The 26,450-nt window shown below is 51.4% G+C and overlaps 1 protein-coding gene across 9 annotated transcripts in view; it reads right to left on the bottom strand.

Moving 5' to 3' along the window:
- Positions 1-7,314: 7,314 nt before the first annotated feature.
- The window catches only part of TIAM1 (TIAM Rac1 associated GEF 1), a 155,430-nt gene continuing 136,294 nt past the window's right edge, over positions 7,315-26,450 (bottom strand). For 8 of the 9 annotated variants that reach the window (XM_038129997.1, XM_038129945.1, XM_038129971.1 and 5 more), the window contains 12 exons: positions 21,214-21,393; positions 20,752-20,820; positions 20,395-20,520; positions 18,418-18,526; positions 15,507-15,686; positions 15,275-15,393; positions 14,421-14,529; positions 13,617-13,675; positions 12,697-12,799; positions 12,493-12,580; positions 11,500-11,672; positions 7,315-9,674 (listed from right to left, as the gene is read on the bottom strand). In XM_038129997.1, the coding sequence (XP_037985925.1) occupies positions 9,211-9,674; positions 11,500-11,672; positions 12,493-12,580; positions 12,697-12,799; positions 13,617-13,675; positions 14,421-14,529; positions 15,275-15,393; positions 15,507-15,686; positions 18,418-18,526; positions 20,395-20,520; positions 20,752-20,820; positions 21,214-21,393 (1,779 nt within the window). In that variant the 3' untranslated portion in view covers positions 7,315-9,210. Of the gene's footprint in view, positions 9,675-11,499; positions 11,673-12,492; positions 12,581-12,696; positions 12,800-13,616; positions 13,676-14,420; positions 14,530-15,274; positions 15,394-15,506; positions 15,687-18,417; positions 18,527-20,394; positions 20,521-20,751; positions 20,821-21,213; positions 21,394-25,008; positions 25,877-26,450 lie in introns of those variants that run through there. The other variant, XM_038130004.1, reaches the window with a different exon arrangement.

Here is a 26,450-nt window from a genome sequence, read left to right on the forward strand (position 1 = left end):
TGCGTCCTCCAAAAATCTGAGAGACCCCAGAGGAATGCCCCATGGCCTCTCCCTTTATTTGGACAAAGTAAAAGGACTCCTCTGTCTCGTTTTTGGACATAAAGCTCTGATGTTTGTGGATTGATTTGCCCAGCAGGTGGGTTCCCTCCCTGCTCCTGCAGCCCCAGCAGCAAGGGCTGGGCTTCTCCTGGCACTGTTGAATTCCAAAGCCACTGATGGGCACGGGGGCCTGGGGGCTCCAGGTGGCTGAAGGAGCTCAGCTCTCCCTGCCTTGGGAAAGGCTCTCTCTCCTCACATGGATTTTTCTGCAGCCATTTTCATGCTTTTCCCGCAGCCATTGGGAAGCAGAGGTTCAAACCTCACAGGATTTCTCTGGGGAATCGCCCCGAAGGTTCCCCTGCAGCTCTGGGCAGTGCACAGAGAAAGGAAGCTTTGCACTAGGGTAGTGTTCTTTCTTTTCCCTTTTCTCCTCGGAAGGGGTGAATGACGAGGTGTTACAGCAGGGAAACAGCCAGTCCTGCTTTCCCTCAGCTGCTCCAGGCCCTGGGACAGGGTTTGTGAGCTCCAGCCCCCATTTGGCCAAATGAAATCAGGAATTGCTTAGGAGCATCCCCTGAGGAAGGGCTGCCCTAAATCTGCCCCTCTGTGCCACAGCACTGCCTGCCCAAGGGGTCAGAGTGGCTCTTGCTGAATGCACAGCTTGTCACGGGAAGGATCCAGGCTGAGGTTGCTCAGATCTGGGGTTTAGCAAAGCTGAGCTCAACCTCTGGTGTGCCCGTGAGAACCGTGCTGGGTTTCCTTCCCTCCAGTGCCCCTCTGGGAGGGACCCCAGCAGCACCTCTTCTCCTCCCAGGGGGGATAAAGATCTCCCTTGAGAGGGACAAGGTTGTGAAGCGCAGAAATCTGGTAGCAGAACTAAGAGGTTCATCTCAAAAGGGAAAAACCCAAAAAAATAAAAAAAAAACTTAAAAAGGTGCTTACAGTAAACATCCAAGGAAAAGTCTCCAACTGTACCTCATCCTGCCTCCTCCTGGCTTCTCTCCCAGCCAGGTTTTCCCTGCACTGAAGGCAGCAGTGCAGCTCCGGGCAATGCAGATGGAATGATTGTGAATTGTGTGGCCATCAATAGACTCCTGATTAGTCATTTTTCTTCCGTTTGTGCCTGCAGTGATTAAGAAACATCCAGCTGTTTCTTTCATTTGTCACAAAACCTTTCTCAGTCATTTTCCCCCTCTTCTGCTGCTGTGCCTGGGCCGGCCTGTGGCCACACAAGGAGCCAGAGGGGCTGTGAGCACAGCTGGGGGCTGAGTGTCTCCTGGGCTTTCCCTGGGATGCTACAGGATCAGTTCCTGTGTTCAGCTCCCTGCTGGTCAGGGCTGTTGGATTATGCTCTTTTCTGGCCCAGAGATGGGGCAGCTGAGAGCTGTTTGGAAAACTTTGATTCCATTTTCAGTCTCATGTGAAGGGTGAGACAATACAGAGGTTATAATTTACACCATCACAATCAAACCCCAACTATTTCCTAATTGTAAGTGTTCCTTGGCCTATCAGCTTTTGCTGAATTCTCAAACTCAGGGAATTCTCTACAAATCCATTTCCCACACAGCATCTCCAGAGCTCAGCTCCTGGTGGATGGGTTCTGCCCTCCTCTGGGCTGCTGGCAGCTTCAATCCCACAGCCAAGGCTCCCTCATTTCTCAGGGAGCTGCTGTGCCTATAAATAGATTTGTTTGACAGGTTTTGGGTGGTTGTCTCAACCCTCCCATGGCCCCAAATCCTCTTGTCACACCCCCTTTGCACTGCCAGCAAGTCAGGCATGACTTTATTCCTGGCCAGGGTCTCTGTGTGTGGCTGACAAAATTCCGACCTCCACATGGATGCTGATACACAACTTTCCCACTTGTTTATACGTTTTCAGCAAAAAATAAGAAATTCATGTTCATTGGTTCCAAATGACATCATTCTCTTTCATTAATTAGCATTCTCTCCTCTATTGGTTATTATTTCTCACTCCTCATGCAAATTAGTCGGTATTTTTAGTACCTTTTTCCTCCAAATTCCAAGATGCAGTGAGTCTCTTTCAGCATCTTCTTTACCTGCTGCTTTCTGCAAAGTGTCCTTGTGGTTTGTAAATTCTGCATTCCAGGTGTCCACACCAGTCCATCTTCCTCTGCCAGGCTTTGGTCACTGGAGCACATCAGAGTCAGTTCTTCAAAAGTTACCGTTTCAGTCAAAGTTTCAGTCATTCTCCCCAGCTTTCATCCCACTAAAGTAGCTTTTGACGTTTTTGCTGAGAGTAATCTCAGAATAACACAGGATTTATCATTTGGACATACGTTGGTTATGATTAATCAAAACAACAGTTTTAAAAGGAAATTAAACCCATTACCTCCAATTTTTTGAAAGCTCCCTCATTTCCAGCACGCTCAGACCTGTTATGGCAGCTCAGGGCTCCAGAGGTGGCACAGCAGATCACACCCTGGGAAATTCATTCTGCTGCTCAGAGATGGATCAAAAGGGAAAAAAAAGGGGGGGGGGGGGGGGCTCTTTTTTACAACTTTTTTATCATTGGAAGGCAAACTGCTCAGGGGTGACATTTGACTGTGAAATCTGTTGTCACACAGTCCCTAGCTGTCCCCAGCCCCTCCTTTACAGCTGAATAAAAGCCAGGCTCAGCCTGACTCCGTGCAATGCCACAGCACAGGGACCAGGGTGGGGAAGGGCTCAAACCCACTGATGGCCCTGGGGGGGCACGAGGGGTGTGGGGGGACCCCTGCAGCTCCCACAGGTGAGGGGGTCTCTCCTCTGCTCCTGGGGATCAGGGGATTCTCCTGCTCTGCTCCTGGTGATGAGGAGGATTCTCCTGCTCTGTTCCTGTGCATCTGCAGCTCACAGGACCAGGGTGCCACCATGAGCATGGATGTGGAGCAGCCTCTGCCAGAATAGACAGGGAACTCCACAGGGGGCAGAGCTGCTGGGCACATCCAGCCCCTTCAGTGAGGAATGGCAGGACACAAACACACTCCACAGTCCAATTCCTTTCATAAGGAATGGCAGGACACAAACACAATCCTCACTTTGTCTAAGGGCACAGCGTGTCCCCCTGGGCTGAGCTGCACTGCCCCAGTTCGTCTGTGCCCCCTGGCTTTTCTCTGAAAAAATGGGGGTTTTGACCCCAGGACTGGGATACACGAATTGGTGGCAGTGAAATCAAGGATTTCCCAAAATGCCAAGCCAAACAAAATCCCCTACCGGGCTGCAGAAAAGCTGTGTTTGTTAGAATGTGTCTCACACAAACTCCATCTCTTTCTGCGTCTTGTCTTTACAGGAGAAAATGAAGCTGTTTGCCCTCTGCACATCCCAGTCCCACACGGGTGAGCAGCTCCTCCTTCCAGCAGGATGAATTTATCTGTGCTGCCTGTGAAGGCTGAGTGGGAAGAACTTTCCCCAGCCACGGGCAGGCAAGCTGAGCCACCAGCTTCCTTTGATTTTGATTTACTGCTGTTCTAATCAAGGCTGTCAAGGAGACACTGAACCCTCTGCCTTTTGTGGTGCTCCCCACCCCTGCCTCGATGTTCAGACAGCAGTTTTCACAGGAACTAATGCAAACCCTCCTCATGCCCTTAAATCCACTGCAGCTCCCAGAAGGGCTCTTCTGCTGTCACCAAAAGAAGAGAGCCAGCAGCAGAAATGGCTGTGGTGGGTTTTACCAGCCTGTGTCTGAGCACTGGGGTGTGTACCTGCATCTCTCAGCATTTCTGTGGCCCAAACTCAGCTGAATTTCATTGTACCAGCAAAGTGACAAAGTGACATGGTCCCTCTGCCTCCCTGGAAGCACACACAACGTCCCCAGGATGTTCCATCAGTAACCTGCAGGCAAGGCTGGCTCTGGCTGCTTGGACAGTGCTGGAGGAGCCCTAGGAAGAAAAAGCTCTGTGAAAACCAGACCCCACAGGTGAGTGATGCAGCCTCAGCTTGGTGGCACTGTCATTGCTACCTCCAAACAGCCACAGCTCCTTTGAGACAGAGAAAAGCCCTTTCCCTCCTGGAAAAGCAGCAGAGTTTAATGTGGGGACAGCCCTTCCTCATCTCTTTTTTGTTTCCTTGCCTTCAGGACCAGAGAGCAGGAATCCCAGAGGAAGTTTAACTGGTGTACTGTGCTTCCCCAAAAGATCTGCTCCACACTCCAGATGTAACTGCTGTTATTGGTAGCAGGAGGATGTGTGGCAGCTAAATATCCTGAACAAAACAGCCCTAACTCTCCCACAACTGAGTAAAACTGCTATTTTATTTTACCTTTAACAACAGCTCTTTCTCTGTCCTTTTACACAGGAGACAGGCAAAGAAGGGTCATTTAAAAATCTCTTCATTACCAGCTGCTCATCTTCTCATGTCTCCTGAGGGTTAGGGGGGGCAGAGGATTGGATTTTCTTATCTTTTCAAGTTATTTGCTTTTAATCTCCTTTGCCTGGAGTATTCCAGTGTATAATTCAACTAATAGTCTGGTATTGCAGTGACCTGGAAGAGAGCTGATGCTCTCCCTCGAGCTGATGCTCGAGTCTTTTAATTTCATATTGCAGATCTGAAGGGCTTTTTTAGTGCTCTCCTAGAACCTGTGGCAGACAAGGGAGCAGATTCTCTTTAAGTGCATTTCCACCCAAGCTTTGTTCCACATCCCTCTGGCTGCTCCAGCACGGAGCTCACTCCCATCCTCACCACCCTGAAACAGCCACAGAGCTCCTGGGCTCTCTAATGCCCCTTGAGGAGTTAATTAGAGGGGTTTAATCTCTGCTGAGATGAGGAGAAGCCGATCCCATCCCTGGGAATGACTTTCCCTGATGGAATGACGCACAAAGCCGCTCGAGGGATGGCAGGGGCCGGTTCTGCAGCGCCAGCGAAGCGGGGATGCTGCTGCCGGCTGCCTGGCGGTCCCTCGCTGCTCCTGGCTCTCGTTAAGGGCGGAAAGCTCTCGGATTGCCGAGCAGCGGGGCGGGATCTGCGGGGCAAGGGGGCCGCCCGCCGGCCGCGGCTGGAACGGAGCGGAGCGGCGGAGAATCCCGGCTTTACCTGGGAGAGAGAGGAGAGCATCGGCACCGAGCGGGAGAGGAGGAGAATCCCGGGTTTAACTGGGGGAGAGAGGAGAGCATCGGCACCGAGCGGGAGAGGAGGAGAATCCCGGGTTTAACTGGGGGAGAGAGGAGAGCATCGGCACCGAGCGGGAGAGGAGGAGAATCCCGGGTTTAACTGGGAGAGAGAGGAGAGCATCGGCACCGAGCGGGAGAGGAGAATCCCGGGATTACCTGGGAGAGAGAGGAGAGCATCGGCACCGAGCGGGAGAGGAGAATCCCGGGATTACCTGGGACAGAAAGGAGAGCATCGGCACCGAGCGGGAGCGGCCACTCCGGTCCTGGCAGTGGTCCTGGCAGTGGTCACTCCGGTCCTGGGAGTGGCCACTCCTGTCCTGGCAGTAGCCACGGGAGCGGCCACACTCTTGCCCTGGCACTGGTCACTCTGGTACTGGGACCGGTCATGGGAGCAGCCACAATGGTCCTGGCAGTGGCCATGGGAGTGGTCACTCCTGTCCTGGCAGTGGCCATGGGAGTGGTCACTCCTGTCCTGGCAGTGGTCACTCTGGTCCTGGCAGTGGCCATGGGAGTGGTCACTCCTGTCCTGGCAGTGGCCACTCCAGCCCTGGCAGTGGTCACTCCTGTCCTGGCAGCGGTCACTGCCCTCACAGGCACAGCACGGACTGCGCCAGCCCAGTAGAAAGCACCGGGAACACTCAGGAATGCCGGGGTGCTGTGCTGTGCTTATCAGCTCTGATGAGTGAGGAAAAGCCTTCAGCACGTCTGGGGGAGCACACAGGGTGGCCTGACCCTAGTCCTGACACTAACCACCCTAATCCTTACCCCCTGCAGCCAGAGGAGCCTCCAGGCTCCCACGGAGGAAACTTGAGGAGCAATGATTCCTGCTGGACCAACCCAAAGGCAGCAGAGCAGGTTTTTCTCCAGGAACTGAAGGAAAAAGCTGCTGGAACCAGGGCCGGGCAGCTGGGTTTAAAATGCAGAGCCAGAGGCTCCTGGGCACAGCTGATCCAGAACAGCCCGTGTCCCTCTCTGGGGTTCCCTCCATCTCCCCAGCATCGTGGCCATGGGCAAAACCCCAGGTTGATTCAGAGCCTGCCCTCCATCCATGGGCAGCCTAGAACATATTTAATATTCTGTTCACACCTCTCTGCAGCTTTATGGATTCAAGTTTCTGCTTTTGATCTGTTTCCTGCAACATTAATTAATTTCAAGCCCTCTTAATTTTTCAGCGTGGTATTTCTAATGGTTTCCCTGAGCTAGCTGTTTTGTTTCACAGTGTTTTCCCCAGAAGCAGATCACTTGGCTGTTGGACCAAGGTGTGATGGCAGAGGGGTCATCAGTTAACTGCCCCCCTGCCAGCTGGGGATCTGGCACAGCTCTCTGCCACAGGGGACACCTGGGTCTGGCCTGGCACAAAACCAAGGAATTGCTGCTCACCTCTCCAAACTGCACAGGGAACTGCAGGGGGATTTTCCCTCTGTGGTCCTCTGTTTCTGGCTGGTGGCAGCACAGAGCTTTAAAGCCAAAGCACTCCAGCTGTGGAGCTGGCATACCCGTGTCACTTGTCACCACTCGTGTGCTGCTTTCTTCTTGAGGCCCTCACTGTCTTCTTCTCACCACTTCCCCGGCTTCCTGAGGAGTTTGGATTAGCCTGGTAGCCTCACAAGCCAAAAAGATTCCTGCCTGGAGCAGCAAACACTGCATTGCTGCAAGGCATGCTGTAGGAGTGCTGCACACACCCCACCCCATTTTAATGCCATTTTTTCCCTTGTGTCATTTTTGTCATCCCCTGGAGAGCGCTGCCCCAGCCCGTGCTCTCCCACTGCTGTGCCAACACCAACCCCCAGCACACTCCCTGAGGTTGGACCAAACCCAGCACCCCAAAGTGAGAGGGACTGGCCGAGGACCTGGCCACAGAGACACTGGGGAGCTCCTCCAGTGCAATTCTGGAATTTGCTGCTTTTTATCTCGTTTTTTGAAACACACTTGAAGGTTCCTTGTGACCAGCCTGGAAAAGCAGCAGGAATGGCTGGTTATGGATGCCACAAGGGAAATGGGACTTATCCCCTCACCAAAACACCCACAGAGCCTTACCTGAGGGCTCCTTCCCCAGCTGCACCAGCTGGGAGTGCAGGACCTGCTCCCTGGTATCACCCTTCCCACCTCACAGCCCTCCCGTGACAGGCTCCACATCACCTGTGGCCTCCACACACCACTCTCTGCAGTTGTTTAGGTTTTTTTTTTTCCTCCAGTATTTTATTTCCGACAGGCATTTACAACGTTCCATTCATAGAACTAAAAACATAAAAATAGACCTTCTTTCAGCTTATAAAAGAAATATATAAGAACCTTTGACATGGACATGTCATGACGTTATGTACAAGAGCCACGGTACCTTCCCAGTACCAGCCTTCCAGTATTTGAGTGCTGGCTGCATCCTCTGGGAGCAGCCCAGGACAGCCAAACCCTCCAGCACGTGGGACACCGACAGGTGATGGTACAAAAACAACCATGTGATCATACAAAGGGGGGTAGAAACTCTTCTAAAGCTCTTACGAAAAGAAACCAGGAGATAGCAAAAAGTTACTAGAGAAAGCTTTCATAAGTCAAGTATAGTGCACCAGAAACCAGGGGAGGGAGGGGGCGAGGGGAGGATGCCAGCTGGGACACACAGACAGTGATGGATGTTTTGGGGAGAGGGGATAATTCTTGTTATGTTTTAAAATATAGTCAGAGTGGATTTTATAAAATATAATCCTAAGGCTATTATAAAATTTCAGGTTCTCAAAGTACCTAGTGATGTGTCAAACATCAATAGATACCAACGAAATGAAACAAAATTTCATATAATATTCTTTTTTTTTCCTATAGGTGAGACTGCAATGGGGAAAGCTATATAAATCCTAAAAAAAAAAAAAAAGTGCTATTTTGTGTTTTGTATTTGGAAGTCTACTTAAAAACCACAAGATTTTAGTCACATTTTACCCTGTTTTAGATGTTTAAATAAAAGATTTAAAATGTTACAGAAGTTTACCTGTGTAGAACTCTTTTCATCCTCTATTGCAGTGGAAAAACTTTTATAAAGGAATTAAAATACACTAGTTTCACCCACAGTAGGAGAGTGGGCGAGGTCAGTTTTTTGGCCATGAATTCCCTGTCCCCTAAGCCCAAACTCTGCCAGAGAGAGTGGGGCAAAGGGGTCTGCGGCTCCAGCAAGGGCACGCCACAGACCCCTTTGCTCCACTGCAATTCAGTCATGTCATTTTATTTTTCTTTTTATTAGCTAACTAAACTCCAGTCTCAAACATATACAATAAACCTTTTCCTGAAGAAAGTTATACCTAAATAAGAGTTTCCAGTTCATATTTTAATATAAAACCACCGTTCCTAACCCTCTGCAAAAAGCTAGCCTCGTATCCTAGACGTGGAGCTACCCTAAATCTCTTACCCCTTTGTGCCCCTGCATCTCAGGTAAAATACAAAAAAATATTTCTTCAAGTGTTAAATTTGGATCTCTTTCAAGAGAGTTTGGCATCTTTACAAGAGTATGTAAAACTAGAGCTTCCAACATTGACATTAAATTAGACCAGCCACAGACCAAGAGGACTGAACACAACATAAATCCCAAACCTTTCCTCACATGTTCCTAAAATACATGAATATTCTCTTACATTTAGAGAGGGAAAGGGAGTCAGAATACTGCGACTGTACAGGTTAAAAAGGCAGTTTCCTCGTGAAGGAGATGAGCCTACGACTGACGGCTTTCACGGCCACCAACCCCTCTGTCCTCGTGCTCCTGCCGGAGCCCATTCGCTGCACAGAGGTTAAGACACCCAGAGTAATTTGTTTTCCAGTGATTATGTTCCCCCCATACTCAATTTCAGCCCCTGATTGTTTTAGAATAAATAAAATAGTGTGAAAGCCCTTGGTTAACGCAACGCAGGACCTCAAGCTCGTTTCGTTCCCAGTTTTTGAGTGTTTGCCCGGTTTTTTAGAGTTGCCTAAAGCGTGGCTGCGTGGCTCCGGACTGGTTGAGCTGCCGCAACGGTGTGTGCAAGTGTGCAATCCGCAGGGTCACGGGAGGGACGGAGGGCTTCGGGGACGCTGCTGGGGCCGGGGCCGCCTCAGAGCTCGGTGTTGAGCTTCCTGCCGGGCACAAAGTCCTCCCGCCGCACCCAGATGACCTCCTCGCCATGGCCCTCAGCGGCGCCGTTGATGGCGGGCAGGGCCGCCTGCTTCCTCAGCTGGGCCATCCTGGCGGCGTGTGCATCCCCGGGCGGGCAGGGCCGCTCGGGCCGCCGGCCGCCCGCCAGCGACGTGGCCTGCAGCCGCTCCCGCAGCTCGCGCTGCGCCCCGCGCGCCGCCTCGCAGAAGTCATCGTCGTCGCTCAGGATGTCGGTCTCCTTGATGTCCTCCTGGTCCTCGTACTGCGCCAGGTCGAACTGCTCCTCAACCCAGCGGTCAGTGTCCCCTCCCTGCGCGGGCTCTTTCTCGGGGCTGCTGCCGTGGAGGGCCTCTGAGTCAATGGTAAACCTGTTTCGGGCCAGCCGCCGCCTCCTCCTCCCCAGAGACTTGCTCGGGGCTGAAACTGCACACACAAAGATAAAACCCCACAGGTGTTTTACACACGGCACAACTCTGTGCTAAAGCTAAGTCCTGTCTGGCATGGCGGGCACCGGGCGGGCAGGGCCCGGTCACTCCCATCTCCCTGTGGCCATGGATCCTCAGCTCCTCAGCACAAGGCCTCTGCAGCTGCACAAGGAGTTCCTGCTGCTCAGATCCACCGTGCCACAGATCAAGGCCTTTGGATCCACTGTGCCACAGATCATGGCCTCAGGATCCACCAGGTTACAGATCACAGCCTTTGGATCCACCGTGCCACAGATCACGGCCTCTGGATCCACCAGGTCACAGATCACGGCCTCTGGATCCACCAGGTCACAGATCACGGCCTTGGGATCCACTGTACCACAGATCACGGCCTCGGGATCCACCAGGTCACAGATCATGGCCCTCAACTGCTCCTCCTGAGGATCAGGCAGCCAGCCAGCACCAAGGGCAGCTGCTCAGCTCAGCTTCTCACTCGCAGCCCCTGCTGCCAGCACGCCACAAAATCCAGCAGCTTCACACCTTGCAGAGGGACATGTGGGCTCAGAGCAGCTTTCCTACAGCTTTCCCAGGGGCTAGCTCAGTGCTGAAGATGCTGCGTTATTTACAGGGAATGAACAATCCCCCAACCCAGAAGGGCTGTCAGAATTTCCATCTTCACCATCTACTCAGCAACTGGCCCAATTAGCAAATTCCCATCCTCTGTGTCAGAACATCATCCCAAGCAGGGGAAAATCCTGCAGGCACCACAGTGCCACAGGGGCACACACAGAGCTCTGAGATTGGAGTTTGTTCCCCGGCACTGAACAGCACCTCAGCACTGCAGGATGAATTTATCCAGCTCTGCCCTGGGGGTCACATTTTAACATCCCTGAGCCCCACAAGGTGCATTAATTACAATGGCTCAGCAGCTGCAAATTTTATCTCTAGGGAGAGGTCTGCACTCCAAGGTGTTATTTTAATCCCTGCAGAATTCACCACACAAATGCCCCATGGAGCCAAACTGAAAGGAGGTCTGGCATCTCCAGCAGCACCCCGAGTGAGCAGCTGGGCTCAGCTGGTGCTGGCCTGGCCTGCCCTGGTCAGAGGAGGAACAGAAAGCCTGGCTGTCTACAGTGCTCGATCTGCTGAGCAGAACAAGAAATAAACAACAGACCAGAACAAAACACGCAGCGGTGCCGTGTACTTTGGGGTTGGAAGCAAATGTTTCTTCCCTCCAGCATCTAGAGTTCTGAAAATGAAAACCTGCTTTTCCCTGAAGTCAACTGCAAAGGAAAATCCATGGTTTAGGACAGGCCATTACAAAAACAGGAGTACCAAGTGCACACTTCTCCAAATGTGGGAAGGAGGAGCACGTGCCCTTTAGCAGTTGATCTGGAAAGGCTCAGGAGGACACCCACAGCTGCCCCTTCAAACCAAGCTTGGAGAGCTGTTTAATCTTCTGCATTTTAGTTCAAAAGTGCTCGGGTTACCTCAAAATTCTGCACATGCTTTTAGGGACCACACAGCTTCTACTCTGTTCAGCTGAACTCCAGTTCAGAGTAGAGTGCACAGCCAATCGATACTGCCAGGAATCCCATCTCCCTTCCAGGCCAGAAGCACTGCTCTGAAGCTGAGCCTCGAGTGCAAAGCAAGGTAAATAGAGGCAGTTTAAGGCTCTTAAGGAAGTGGAGCATGGAAAACCAGCAGTTTTTACACACACAGGAGAGAATGCTAGTGCTAATATACAAGTGACAGACACCACCGTGTGTCCTACAATGCTGCTGGGGTTACTGGGATCTTGAAAGTCTGTAGCCCTACAGTACCTGCCCTGTTCATGGCTGGCCTTGCACCTTTTAGAGCACACAATCTTTTTCCACCAAAAGGAACATATTGCTGGGAGGAGGGCAAACTTTCGGTTTTAAGGAGCTGTCTTCTGTGTTTGTCCCGCAGGATGGAGTGCACTGCCTTCAGAAAGTCCTTCCTGTGCTCTGGAGAGCTGAAAAAGAGGTGGGAATACAAAAGGCAGAGTTAGCCCTTCGGAACTGCTAAAATCTGGCTGTAAATGAGGTAAGTAATGGCCACTTCTGTGATTTAAGACAGTGCAAATTGACTGGCAGGTGCTTCCCCAGAGAACACTCCCCTGAACTCAGTATTTTCAAAGCAAAGCTAAATCCATGGTCACTGCAGTGGGCATCCAAGGAAACCAACACCCAGGTCATTAATAAAACATTCAGCCTTTCAGCCCTCTCAATGTTTCCTCTCCCTGCAGTGCCAGCCACGCTTGGGGGTGTCCAGTACACATCCATTGTGACCTGTGCTGCTCAGCCCATCTGTCCCTGCAAACACACCCCAAAGCTGCACAGCTCCTGCAACTCTTCCTAGAAGTAGGAATTGGCTTGGCACCAGCTCTGTTGGATCCTCATGAACTTGTGCTCCAAGTTCTTCCTTGAAACAGGAAGAAAAACACCTCCACCACAACAACGGATGTTCATTTAAGGAAAGACGGTGTCCAAAGTGCAGAGATTGGGACCTGGTGCCATGAAAGGAACCAGCTGAACACAACACCTGCCATAAAGATCCAGTGCTGCAGTTTAACTGGAAAATAGCAATAAGGCTTTTCCCATAAAGGTGCAAAGCTGACCAAGTTATTTTCAGAGGTTGTACAAAATTCTACCTTCCAGAAGTTAGGTTTGAACACCCTCTCGCCACTCTCCCTAACTGGCTATTCCCAGATTGCCTCGAAGGGAAGACACAGGCACGCAGGCATGCAGAGATGCAGCTGTGAAGGAAAACAGAAAACAGGGAATCCCACTTACCTACAGCAGAGGTGAAATGTCCTTTCTGGCCTGCCCTCAGACTCAGATTTGACATGGACAATCTCACACACAGAATTGGTCTCTGCATCTGAAGGGAAAGCAAGCAGAACTTCATGTGTAGCTGCACAGCATGTACTGCGTGCCCAGTGAGGGTCCCCAGGGCACACCCTGCAGCCCTGGCAGACTCCAGCTGTGGGACATTACCTGCGCTGGCCAGGGCCCGCACCTGCAGCGCCTCCAAGGGGATCATGTGGCGGAACCGGAACGGATCCCAGTCTTCATAGATGGAGGCTCTGTGGGATCCTCCCTGGAAGAATGTCAAACACCGTCAGGAGACACCCTGGGGGCAGGCAGACAGTCCTGTGCTCTGTGCTGAGGGCTGCCAGCTACAGACCTGCTGCAATCCTGGTTTTCCCACCCCACACCTCCCTCGGGGGCCTCTCTGTGGGGACCTTGCTGGAGTCTGGACTAAAGCAGCCCTAAGGCCATCAGCTCTCAGCAACGGCCTCCAGAGTCACCCAGCCCAGCCCTGGGTGCACACACACTCGGGAATACATCAGAGTTTTGCTTTTCTCTCTGAAGTCACCCCGTGCCAGCTGCCTTTCCCCGTGCTGGCACCTCCAACCCCTCTCTGCTGTATGCCACGAGTAGGGATCACCAGCTTCCCTGTATCACTACAGACTGTGCCCCTGTTGCAGCAGTGCCAAGCTCAGCTTTTACTTGAAATCCCAAAATCCAGAGGGATCCCTGAGCCACTCCTGATGTAGCTGAGAGCAGCCAGCACTTGCTGGGTGGCACACAACACCCAGGGCACTGTGTGAGGTGACAGACATTCATTAGCTCTCAGACACTCACACACACTGACCAAAGAATCTAAGCCAAGAGACACACTGACAGGGACATCTTCATCCAGGACAATCCCACAGCAGGGAATGGATGTGACAAGCATGGCAAGAAAGGATAAAGGATAAAGGATACTTGCTGTGCCCACCCAGCTCCTCAGACACCAGGGACCACACATGCCAGAGCACATTCCAGCTCCATGGCTTTGTGGGAAGCAAAACTCCATCACAGCCCCAGAAATGATGCCCACGGCATCACCCAAACAGTCCCTGCACACTTACCAGTTTCTTCTTCTGTTTGGAACCATCCTTGTACACAAGGACCACGGCAGTTTTGAACACTGGAGGAGAAAGTTAGAGACAAAAGCTATGGAATCACGGAATCCCAGAATTCCAGGACACCTGGGGCTGGAAGGGACTTCTGGAGATCACCCAGTCCAACCCCCTCACCAAGGCAGGGTCCCCTGCAGCAGGTGACACAGGAATTTGGGATTTTTGGGATGTCCCCAGAGATGGAGACTCCAGGCTCTCCCTGGGCAGCTGTTGCAGGGCTCTGCCCCCTCCATGGACAGAGGCTCTTCCTCAGGCTGAGGTGGAACTCGCTGTGTTTCAGTTCATGGCCACTGCTCCTCATCCTGTCACTGGAACCACTGAGCAGAGTGTGGCCCCATCCTGTGACAGCCCTGGGGGGTATCTGGGTGGGTTGCTGGGCTATCTGTGTGGCTTGGTGAGGTATCTGTGCAAATTTATGGGATATTTGTGTGAATTTGTGAGGTATTTGTGTGAATTCACAGATCCCCTCTCAGCCTTTCCATGCCAAGAGTGACCAGGCCCAGCTCCCACAGCCCGTCCTCAGGAGCATCCATAACCCTTGGGATGGGTCTCCCCTATTCCCAAGCACACAAACCTTTCACCTGAGCCAGGAAAACTACCAGAGAGCAGAGCTGAGCCCTGCAGCAAGGAGACAAGCCCACGTTTAAATTCCAGCCAGCCCTGGGGAAGGTGATGCTCAGGTACTTCCAACATCTGCTAAGGCACAGCTGCCAGTGTTTAAGGCATGTGAAATGAAAGTCCTGGGATACAAACCGAACGCTGCCAGCTCAGGTTCCTTCTTCCACTTGCCCAGGGAAGCAGGAGGGTTCAGCCATATCACTGTGTTATGCAAGAGCAAGTCCCCCATGGAAAGGTCGGCCACCTGCCAACACCAACACATGCACAAAGGCAAGGGTTTTAATCAGCTCAAGGAATCTGATGGCAGTCTGCAGCCCAAGGAAACTTGCATCAGGTCTAGTCCTGAACAAAATTCCCCCCAGCAAACTTCTGAAGTATTTCATCAGCTGACTGCAAACAGATGCATGTAAACCCTTAATTAACGAGCATAAATTAGGGTCAGTTAAACTCAAGAGTCCAGCTCTTGGAAGTCAAGGTCAAACCCAGATGTTTTCTTTGCCTTTTGTTCCCCTTTGTCCATTTTTCTCCCTACCAGTTTCTTTGTATTTTGCTGGAATATTTAAGCACATATTCAGTTTGGGGTGAGGTTTACAGACTGCCTCAGGTGCAGCGGTCACAGCAGCCCCTCCCCACAGTTCCTGTGGATCTTGACCTTGCCCAAAGGCTCCTCTATGGACACCACATTGCTGGGAACACACAAAGAAAGGAGTTCCCAACTGCTGGAAGCGCAGCAACCAGACCTTTGTCCTTACGGTGCCCAGAGTGACAAACTGAGGGCCATCCCCAGTTCAGGGGGATGTTATCCCATCCCCTCACCCTCCCCTCAGTGAAGTCTGAATTCAATTCAGTTCAGATCTTCAGGTGAACTGGGATTTATCTGTTTGCACCAGGATTTACTGCAGTGGCACAGCAGGAAAGGTAAATACTGGATCCAGTTTAACAGGCACCAAAATAACCCTTTCCTCTCCAAATCTGAATCTGATTGTTACCTCTTTTTTCTCCCCTGTTTGCTCCGCTATGAGTTGGTCAAACACTGCCCCATATTCTTCATGGATTTTCTGCATTTCATTAATGTGGCTGGCAACTTTGTTCATCGTTTTGATGGCCACTGGAAGAGAGACAGGGGATGAGCAAAAGGGATTTTTAACCCTCTGGGAGGAAGGGATGGGGGCAGGTTCAAGAGCAGAGGTGAGCCAGAGGAAAGTGGGGTTAAGTCCTTACCATCAAGGTGATAATGCTCTTCACTGTCCACGTCAGTGAGAGCAAAGAGCTCCTTGAGCAGGAGGGGGTACTTGAGTATCCTCTGGATGGGTTTGATGAGGTAAGACTCCAGGGTGGAGGAGTGCTGCCGGCGCGGGTTCTGGGCATCCAGGAACGCCTTGAAAGCTGTGTCTGTCTTGGCTGCCAGATTCAAAGGAAGCCATTGGGTCAATGAAAAATCACGACTGCTGCCCTGAGAAAGCAACTTTTCCAGGTTTAAATTGGTTTATCCAGAGACATTTTGTGAGGAAGTGCAGATTTATTGGGCCTGCAGAATCAGATTTACACCCTCCAGGATTTGAGTCACTGACACTCTCCCCGGATGTGCTATTTAGGATTTCACAGCAGGCATCCACCTCCAGCATGGGCAATTTTTAATTGCACTATCCATGATAGAATCTCCTGAGCTGGAAGGACCCACAAGGATCATCCAGTGCAACCTCTGTCCCTGTACACACACCCCAAATCCCACCCTGTGCACCCCTGGGAACGGTGTCCAAATGCTCCTGGAGCTCTGTGGGGCCGTGTCCATTCCCTGGGGAGCCTGGGCAGTGCCCAGCACCCTCTGGGGGAAGAACCTTTCCCTAAAATCCAACCTAAACCTGCCCTGGCAGAGCTCCAGCCCTTCCCTGGGGTCCTGTCCCTGGTCACAGGGAGCAGAGCCCGGAGCTGCCTCTCAGGAGGAGCAGTAAGTACTTCTGGCCTGGCAGCTATTTTAGATATTTTAATCATCTGTTTCCTTTAAGCAAAGCCTCACATTGGACATTTATGAGAAGTCACTGCTTCTAAGCCACGGTGCACCCACAACATTGGCAAGTCTGGTTCTTGTTACCTCATTAAACCTTAAAATGCAGCACTGAGTCACAACAACCAGCAGGAGCTGGTGAGAGGCAGCAGCAGCAGAAACTGAGGCTAATGCACCAGATTCTGGGAGCACAGGCACACTGGACACCTGACTGCCATCATCTTTTCTACCTGACTGCTATGAATTTATAAAATTGCCATTTTCTCTGTTTCTCCCCCCACTGGAGCATAAGGAGGGAAGGAAGAAGGAGGTGGTATTTATAGACACAGAAATTATTCAGTGCAGGAGCAATTCCACACAATTGCTTTTATTGGAGTCGTGTCCCCTGCCGGGGGTTGGGGTTTTTTTGCAGGCAGTCACCTGATTTCCATAAAGCAACTTGAGTTTCCAATGCAAAAGCCACCTGCCCCTCAGCTGAGGACACCAAGTGACGCCTGAAATACACTCCCAGGCTGTTGAAGAGATTTACCTCTGGAACAGAATTTTAAGTTCTGTTTATGCCATAATTCAAGCACAACACTTTCTCATTTATAAACACAGTCAGCACTAGAAAAGAAAAGCAAAATAACAGATTTACCTAGTCTACAGCTTTACCACTAGGGTCCAATAAAATAATGCCAAAAGAAAGCATGGATGTGACTAGCAACAAATCCTTTATTTATGTATTCCACAGAGCTGCCAAGTGTTCTTTGCAGCACAGGGAATAAAAGTTTACAAGCAGGAATCAGAAAAGGAAAAGTGCACAGAAAAAACCCCAAACCAGCCAAGAAACAAAAAACCTCAACATTTTTGACTGTCAGACATGCAGATGTTGTTTGAAAAGCCAAAGTTCCTCCCTCAATGGCATTGCTGCTACAGCTGGAACCATTTGTTTGTTTAATGTCTTGGCCAAAAAGGAATTGCATGAAGCACCGGTAGCTCCATGAGATTTACACTTCCACAGGGGAAAACATCCCTGTGAGGAGGAGCCAGACCACAGGGCTTTCATCTCCAACCCAGCAAGCCAAGCTCTGCTAGGAATTCTGCCATGGAAACTTCTCAGGCAAACTGAAGTGAAGGCAAGAGGAAGGAGAGAGGGGAGGGAAGGCTAAAATATTTCACTAGCTCCATAAAATATTCTCCCAGGCTGATCCTCTCCTAGTGTTCCACCACACTGACTTCCATGGGATTGCCACCAGCAAGGCACAACCTCCAGGAGGATGCAGAGGTCACTACAGAGCCAGCACTCCTGGTTCCAGAGCACACAGTGACCCACCAGCACAGAGCCATGATGGGATTCCCATTCAGGAAACCTTCCCACGTGGGTGGAAACAAACACAACGCAGCAAAGGAGAACAAGCAAAGGGTGGGCAGAGAACAGCTGCAGGCAGGGTGAGCCAGCTCTGGTAATGAGCTGCTCAGATGTCACCATGGGGTGCTCCCATGACACAGAGCCCTCCAGGAGTCTCTCCAGACTTAACTCCCTACTCCAAAGGCTCCTGGAGGAGAGCAGCCAGGCACGGGTGTGCCCCCATTCCTGCCCTCAGAAGGGTGGGTGCAGGGACCACAACCAGCATGTGGCCGTGACAGCTTCCTGGATTATGCTCTTTTCTGGCCCAGAGATGGGGCAACTGAGAGGCCTTTTAAGAACTTTGATTGCATTTTCAGTCTCATGAGAAGGGTGAGACAATACAGATGTTATAATTCACACCATCACAATCAGAAGCCAACTATTCCTAATTTCAATGCACTCTGAGTGTTTCTTGGCCTATCAGCTTTTGTCACACCATGCTGCAAATGCCTTAAAGCCAATCATCTAAAACTACCCCTTGTGAATCTTATTACAACACATCTTTCATAGTTCTATTTCTCTAAAGTATCCAGTCTTATTTACAAAGTCATCCTTTAAAATTCATTTCTAGCTCCATTTCTCTCTCAACAATGTCTGTTGCTATTCCATGGCATTTCTAAGTCAGCATTTCTTATCTCAAAATTTACATACAAATGTATACTATGTGAGCCTTCTGTCAGGCTTTGAGAATTCTCTACAAATCCACTTCCCACAGCAGCTCTGAAAGGGGCTCTTACCTTTCACCAGGACTTTGGGGACTTTTGTGTGGCTGGCACAGAAGGCACTGTACAGCTTGAACCTGTCAGCGTAGTACAGGAAGGATCCACCCAGGGAGAACAACACTTTCTGGGATTAAAAGGAAAAAAAACATTAGTGAAAAGGTATTTAGTTATTTTGCCTTCAGCCAGGTCATCTGAAGCTTGCATCCAGCTTGTGGAGGACAAGAGAATGCAGTTTTAGTGTGCTTGTACACCAAGACATCACTGCTGGAGGGAGCCCAGGGGAGGCACCAGGATGATCAGGGGGATGGAGCAGCTCTGCTGGGAGGAAAGGCTGAGAGAATTGGGATTGTTCAGCCTGGAAATGAGAAGCTTTGGGGTGACCTCACTGTCACCCTCACTTCCAGTGCCTGAAGGGAGCCAGCAAGGAAGATGGAGAGAGACTCTTTACAAGGGGCTGGAGTGACAGGACAAGGGGCAATGGTTTCAAACTAAAAGAAGAGTAGGTTTAGATGGGATATCAAGAAGGAATTCTGCTCCATGAGGCTGAGCAGGCCCTGGCACAGGGTACCCAGAGCAGCTGTGGCTGCCCCTGCATCCCTGGAAGTGTCCTAGGCCAGGGTGGGCAGGACTTGGAGCAACCTGGGATAGTGGAAGGGGTGGAACTGGGGGATCTTACAGGTTCCTTCCTCCCAAACCATTCTGTGAGTCCACGATTCACCCACCAGGAAACAGGCCCAGCCCTGGTGTGTGGATTCAGCCTCTGCAATCAGCACCATCAGCCAAGCCCCAGCCTGGAGGCAGCACTGAGTGCACAGGGAGTTAACTCCAGAGCTGCACCTGAAAGCCTCACTGACCTCAGCAAAGGCCAGAGCCCACAGAGAGGGGCTGGCCCTGCAATGGATCAGGGCACTGAGGACCTGCAGGCAACACTCATCCCTCACAAACACACCAAGGGGTTCACCTGCCGGGAAATGAGGTGGTGTTCAGGGTCACCACAATCCCAAAACGTCCTGGGAACCAGACAGCACCTGGTGAGGGGCTGAGACCACACGTGGGCAGCCTGGGGACACTGAGGGGCAGAGGGGAAGCTAACTGCAGAACTGAAAGCACAGAACCCCACATTTCACTCACACCCAGCTGCTTTCAGCCAGGGCCCAGGGGCAGAACTGAAAGTGAGCTCGGTGCAGGTTTGTGGGAGGAGCTGGAAGCAACAGCAGTCAGGAGATGGAGTTTTCTCTGGAAGGACCCTCACTGGCACTCCTCTCTTACAGCTCAGAGCACACAGGGGCCAGAGGAACTGTTATTATTATAATAATTATTATTATTATTATTACGACTACTACTATTATTATTCATCCTGTCCTTTACCAAGGTGAGTGGTGCTGAGAGCCAGAGTAGAATTCCCCAAAGGAACAACATTCTGTCATCTCTTTGCCAAGCCTCCAGTGCCACTGCATTAGCCCCAAAATGAAATCTGTCTCCACATCTCCCTGGGTTTGAAATGAAGTTTACAGAGCTGCAGTTTCCATTTCTACCTGCGAAGATGCACACCTGCTGCAAGGCAGAAGTATTTGCCACCATGGAGTGAAAGTGGAAATCCAGAATTCCATGTTTTGTTCTGATCTGTAGCCCCAGAGGGCTTCTGAACATGAGACTTGTCAGGACAAAGATTTTATGTAACTTTCCATTTCTAGCATTTCCTGACAGCTGAAGGCAAGAAATCTGGCAGAAGGGCAAGAATAGAACCAAAAAGCACATGGTTGCTAGTGCTCTCTATGGCTAAATGTAGCATAAACTACAACTGCAGCAGGATCATTTTTCAGCAGCATCAGTTAAAAATCAATCTTAAATGGAAGAAGATGCAGGTTTTTACATGAACACTGGCAACAGTCAGAAAAATATGATGGGGAGTGTTAAAGCTTTCCTCAAAATTTAAACAATGAGATAATGCAAATTATGTGTTTTTAATATATAAAAGTAAACAATTATTACCTTAAATTGCTCAACTTTTTCAAGCTTTTCCAGGTCTGGAACCAGCCTTACTCCATCTTCCAGAGTTTTCAGGAACTCTACCTGGAATGCTACCATTTCAGTCAGGTTCCCAAAGAGAACATCCAGCTAATAAAAGGAGGGAAAAAAAAGCAGAATGCTGAAAATATCACTTTGAAGCTAAATTGTGGGGTTTTTTTAGAACTGCAGCAATTCTCAGTCCAATTGTAAAACAATGTGATGTCAGGAAAAAACAAGCTGCAGACATTACTGAGCAGCACCTTGATGCTCCACTGAATCCATTCTTTGAAAGAAATGGAATTCAGTGAAATTAATTCAGACAAACAAGGGTCGACATACCTCATCTGGTGTGAGGAAGGTTTCTTTCTGTAGAGGCTTCAGGTATCTCTCCATCAGACAATTTAAATCCTAAAAATTCAGAGAAAGATTCCCATGTTGCCTCTGGATATTTCCTGAGGTGGCAAATGATGCTTACCTAATCTGAGGGTTTTTCCTTTTTACACACAACACGAAATAGCTGGATTTTGCACAATTTAAGACAGGAAAAAGAAACATTCACGCATTTCTAGTTCCAAAATCAGATCTCAGCGAGCAGTAACTGCACACCAGCTAAGCCCAACAGCCGAACCACTTGGAAATGCCTTATCTCTGTAGTTTAAGTGATATTTTAGGTGCTATATATTTCATATATAAAATATGTTTATATCATAAAACTGGATGCAAGTTCACCAAGAGATGCAGAGGTGAAGCACAGCCAGAAAGGAGGAGAGCTCTGCAGGGAGCTGAGGCTGAAGCCCTCACCTTGACGTAGGTGCGCTCGGTCTCCAGGAGCTCACAGATGACCTTCCTGAGCTTGTCTGCGTCCGTGAGCTGCCTCATGGTGCTCAGCTGGGGCCCTGCACAGTCCTGGGGGGCAGCACTGCAGTCAGAGGGGTTCATTTCATGCAGACTGCGACAGAAAGCTGCGACCTGCTCCGTGCTCTTGGGAGAGAAGGGAGAGGAAAGAGCAGTGGTAATATTGGAAGTAAGAGCCAGAGGAACAAAGGGGCTGAGGAGGGTTTTGCAGCTGAGCAGTTGCAGCTTGGGGACTCCTCAACAGGCACCACAAGTGTCTATCCTGTCTCTCTGTGACTGGGGATAAAGAAAAAAAAAAAAAAAGGAATTGCAGAACTCAAATTAATTGAAGTGCTGTTCAACTCCATTCCTGGTCTCAGACACACGTGAATTTTAATTAAAACAGGCTCATCCAGCACTTAAGATTGACAAACTCACAGAGAAGCCCAAGAATCGGGAACCAAAAATGCCTGTGCAAACAAAACTCACACCCCAGGCCCTGGCAGTTCTCCAGCCAAGGCTGCAGCAGTGCTGGGAACAGCTCTGCTGACACAGAGGCAGAAACCACTCAGGCTGGGCCGTGGGGAAGCAGAGCCTCCCAGCTAAAGCCCCTCCAGGCTCCAAGCAGGAGCTCTCTGGGCAAGCTGCTGTGTCTGGAAATGTGCCTGGCAGGGTGAACTTCTTCCCCTAAGTGCCGTTTCCCAGAGCTGCTCCATCTCACTGCTTCCTTTAATATTTAATCAGCTGCCTATATAAAAAACCAGTTATCCTCACTTCACCCCCTCATGTTAGATCATTTCCTCCCATCTTTCATTACACTCAAGAGTTTGGAGCAGGAATAGTCTCTGGTGTCAGTGACGACAGCCCCAGGCTTCCAGGATTGCCGTGGGCTGCCTCCATCCCTCCCAGAGACCTGGAGGAAAAGAGCTGCTCCAGGGGCCACAGCTGATCATCCTGCCAGAGGACCTCCATCCAAGCTCAGGGATTTCCCAGCTCTGCCTCTACAGCCCCCCCAGTTCAGGAATTCCCCCATGGAAAGGGTGGCCAGGCACTGGCAGAGGCTCCCAGGGAGGTTTGGAGAGCCCATCCCTGGAGGTGTCCAAGAATTCCTGGAGGTGGCACTCAGGACTCTGGGCTGGGTGACAAGGTGAGGATTTGGCACAGCCTGGACTCCATGGTCGCAGAGGTGCTCTCCAACATGGGTAATTCTGTAATTCTGTGGAACAGCTGATCCAAAATCAGCCTGTTCAACCAGAGAAGAGAGCAGAGGAGGAAAAAAACTATCCAAAAAAGAAAAGAGAGACACAGAGAGAGAAAATAAAGCGCATCCTCACCTTGCAGTTTGGAGACAAAGCTCTGCCCCTGGGACATCACTTCACTCCCACCCGCTGGTAGTTGTGATCTCCATGTTTTTTAAGCCATGCAGTCTGCTCACACAGAGCTATCTCTTCTCCATGCACCTCCAATCCATGTTAGGACAAGGAAAGATTTCCACCCCCTTCCCTTAGAGGTCTCTTGGGGCTGCAAATGCTCCCCTGAGCTCCCACTGCACAGCACATGAGCAAAGATGCTCACTGCACAAAGGATCATTTTCTTCAGGACACTCTTGTAAGCCAGGAACTCACTGTAACTGGCTGTCTGTACAAAAATGCCTTTTGGACACACTTCGTGCCAGGAAAAATATTCACTTTCAGTTTCTGAGGTTTAACTCAAATGTGGAAGAAAGGAAACATTGCAAGTTGAAGGCAGGAGGAAGCAGTCCATCTCCATCTCACTCTGCTCCTGACACGTGTCACTGAGATTTGAGATTTATTCATCTTAATTAGTCAATAATTCCTGTTGCTTCTCAGCAAGGCTCCACCTATGTGGCACACCTTGGTGTGCTTTTAAGCATAAAGCACACCCAAACTTTTGGATTAGATCTGCATCAGATTTCAGCAGGTGTGACCTTGATCCCAACAGCCCCAAATCCACCAAGGGCAGTGGGTGAAAGCCTGGCTCCAGCACAGGCTAAAGCCCCCTGCTCTGCTGGAAGGCACAGAGAACTGACAGCTCAGATGTGATATTCTGAGCCTGCAGAGACCCAGCACAGGCAGGGTTTTGCTCAGCAGTGTTTGGCTTTGCTAGCGCTACTTGAGCCAGACGTGTCCAGTGGTGTTTTGCTTTAAGATCCAAATGCACAAATAAATCCAGTTTTAATGCATAAAGCACAATCTGGAATCAAACCCCAAAGTGCTTAAGCAGTTCCTGCCTGCCACTCTGCAGATCCCCCATCCTGTGCAGGCTCCTGCAGGGAAAGATGGGTCACCCAGAAAGAGAGAGCAAAAATCTGCTTGGGGTGTGAAACACCAGCTCAGCACTGAAGCTGAAATAGCTCACAGAGGCATGTGGTGTGCCCCAGAAGGAGCAGTTACACCCATATGGCAGGAAGGAAGTGTGGAGGACTTCCCAAAGCCTTATCTCCACTTGTGCATGCTCACTAAACCGCTCGAGGGCTGCAGCACTGCACTGCCCCACATCTCTGGGGAACTGCCCACACACCACACACCCTGTCTGTCAGGACAGAGTCACCTCCACAAACCTGTTCTTGTGCTTGTCCACTGACCAAACAGCTGTGGTGTGTGAGCACACCTGAGTGGGAAGGTCTCCCTCAAGGCTGGGGGCTCCTGACCACCCCAGAGCCCTGGGAAGTGATCAGGACTTGCTAAACTTTGTATTCTTAGCCAAGGGATGTAAAGCATTGGCTGTGCAAATCCCATCCTTCAGACATAAACCACTGACCAAGTCTGGAACTAGAGCAGATCCAGATGCACCTAAACCCCTCTGAATTCAGCAACTCAGAGGTTCCTTTCTGACCCTCATCCCTCAGTGGGAGGCTGCAGTAAACAACCAAGAGAGCCTCGTCACCAAGCCTTGTTAAACCACCATCATATTGACCAGCAAACTTGGTTACCTTATCGGCCCATATCAATAAAAATACTGTGGTTTCTCTCCTAGAACTGAAATTCATGACTCCACCTGCAAAAACTGCTGTGCTTCATCCCCGAGCACAATCCTGTCTACCTGGTATTCCCTTTAAAAAATCCATTTCCAGACACAAAGCAGACACACTGCACATGGGGGCTTCAGGGCACGGCTATTTTGGTGAAAACTCTCAAGCAGATTTCACAAAAACCTCCCTGTCCCCATTTTCCCAAAGAAAGTGGATAAGAAGGGAAGGTCTGGAAGAGAAACAGATCCTTTTATCTCCCTGAACCAGCTCTGCCAGCAGTGACAATGACAGCTCTAAACCAGGATTTCTCATGGGGAATTACGGCATCACACTTCAGGCACAATCCCACAGGCAATCCCTTCAAAAAGCTGAAAATGAGACCCAGGGCTGCCACAAACTGGAAAGCGGAGTTCACAAACATTAACCCCCTCCTCGGGAAGGGGCTCAGCAGAGGAGCCAAGCTCACATCCTTCCCATGGAAGAGGATCAAGGACATTGAAACCACGGGGAGCTTTGGTAGTGCTGAAAGCCATTTCCCCCTGTGCTCGCCATGCAGAAACATCCATCCAGGTGCCCGGGCATAAGGCAGCGCACCTCTGGTGCACACTGCGAGCAGCAGCGCCCGCCCAAACAAAGCCCATCGCACCGCATCCTTCCAGCGGCGCTGCCAGCGCCGCGGCACGGCCAACAAGAGCCTGTGCAGGGCACAATTCACCGCACGACAGTCCCCCGAGTGCCGCTTCCGAGCCCGTCCCCTCGGATCCGCTCACCAGGAACAGCATTCGGAACAGGGAGTCCCCGTCCCTGCCGGCGCTCTCGCTCCGCACCCTTCGGCTCCCCCTGCGCAGCGCCGACATGGCCGGAGAGGCAGCGCCGCGGGGCTGTCACCGAGCGGCCACCGCGCTCCCGGGGCCGCACATTATCCCCCGCTCCTCCCAGGCTGCTCCCGCTCCTCCCAGATACCCCGAGATGCTCTCCTGCTCCTCCCGAGCTGCTCCCACTCCTCCCAGGCACCCCGAGATGCTCTCCTGCTCCTCCCAGGCACCCCGAGCTGCTCCCACTCCTCCCTGGCACCCCGAGATGCTCTCCTGCTCCTCCCAGGCACCCCGAGCTGCTCCCACTCCTCCCTGGCACCCCGAGATGCTCCTGCTCCACCCAGGCTTCCCAACCTGCTCCCGCTCCTCCCAGGCACCCTGAGATGCTCCACTCCTCCCGAGCTGCTCCCACTCCTCTCTGGCACCCCAAGATGCTCCTGCTCCTCCCAGGCACCCCGAGCTGGTCTCCAGCTCCTCGCAAGCACCCCGAGATGCTCCTGCTCCTCCCAGGCACCCCGAGATGCTCTTGCTCCTCTCGAGCTGCTCCCCCTCCTCCTGGCACCCCGAACTGCTCCTGCTCCTCCCTGGCACCCCGAGCTGCTCCCACTCCTCCCTGGCACCCCGAGCTGCTCCTGCTCCTCTCCCAGGCTCCCCAGCCTGCTCTTGCTCCTCCCAGGCACCCCGAGATGCTCTCCTGCTCCTCCAGAGGCTCCCCAACCTGCTCCTGCTCCTCCCAGGCACCCCGAGATGCTCCTGGCTCCTCCCAGGCACCCCGAGATGCTCCCTCCGCGGGGCAGCGCCCACTCCTCCCAGGCAGCCCGGCTCCCCTCCCGTGCCATCTGCTCACCGCATCCGCGGCGTCCCGAGCCGGGCGCTGCTGGGGAGGGGAGGCAGCTCCGGTGCAGGGGCTGGAATGCGGCAGAGCAGGAGAATATCGGGAATATCGGGAATAGGGATCGGCACAGCCCGCTGGCTGCCAGCAGCACTGCTCGGGAATACCAAGCAGCGCAAGGGACACGGCACCGAATGAAAGGAACTTAGAAGAGCCGATTCTGCCGCTGGGAAAGAGACCCCGCAAATCCCCCTTTTAATCCTTTCACGTCTACCGCAACACACTGAAGGTTTGGAGACTTATGCTGGTCTCGAGTAATGCTGCAGAGAGCAGCCGACCTACTTTTCTTGGAAAAAAATCCCTCCAAGTGGCACGGGCGTGCACACACAGAGCCCATCGATCTCGCTCCCCAAGCAGCACTGCTGCCAGGTAATTGGCCTTTACTGCCACAGGCACGGGTCTGCAATTAGAAACAGGGAGAAACCAGCGTCCTGCAGCAATTTAAACTGGTGACACTTCTTACAGCACATCCCCAGTTACATTCAAAGGACCACGACAGGAAAAG

This window comes from Motacilla alba, chromosome 1 (assembly GCF_015832195.1).
Source record: "Motacilla alba alba isolate MOTALB_02 chromosome 1, Motacilla_alba_V1.0_pri, whole genome shotgun sequence".
Classification (NCBI taxonomy): domain Eukaryota; kingdom Metazoa; phylum Chordata; class Aves; order Passeriformes; family Motacillidae; genus Motacilla; species Motacilla alba.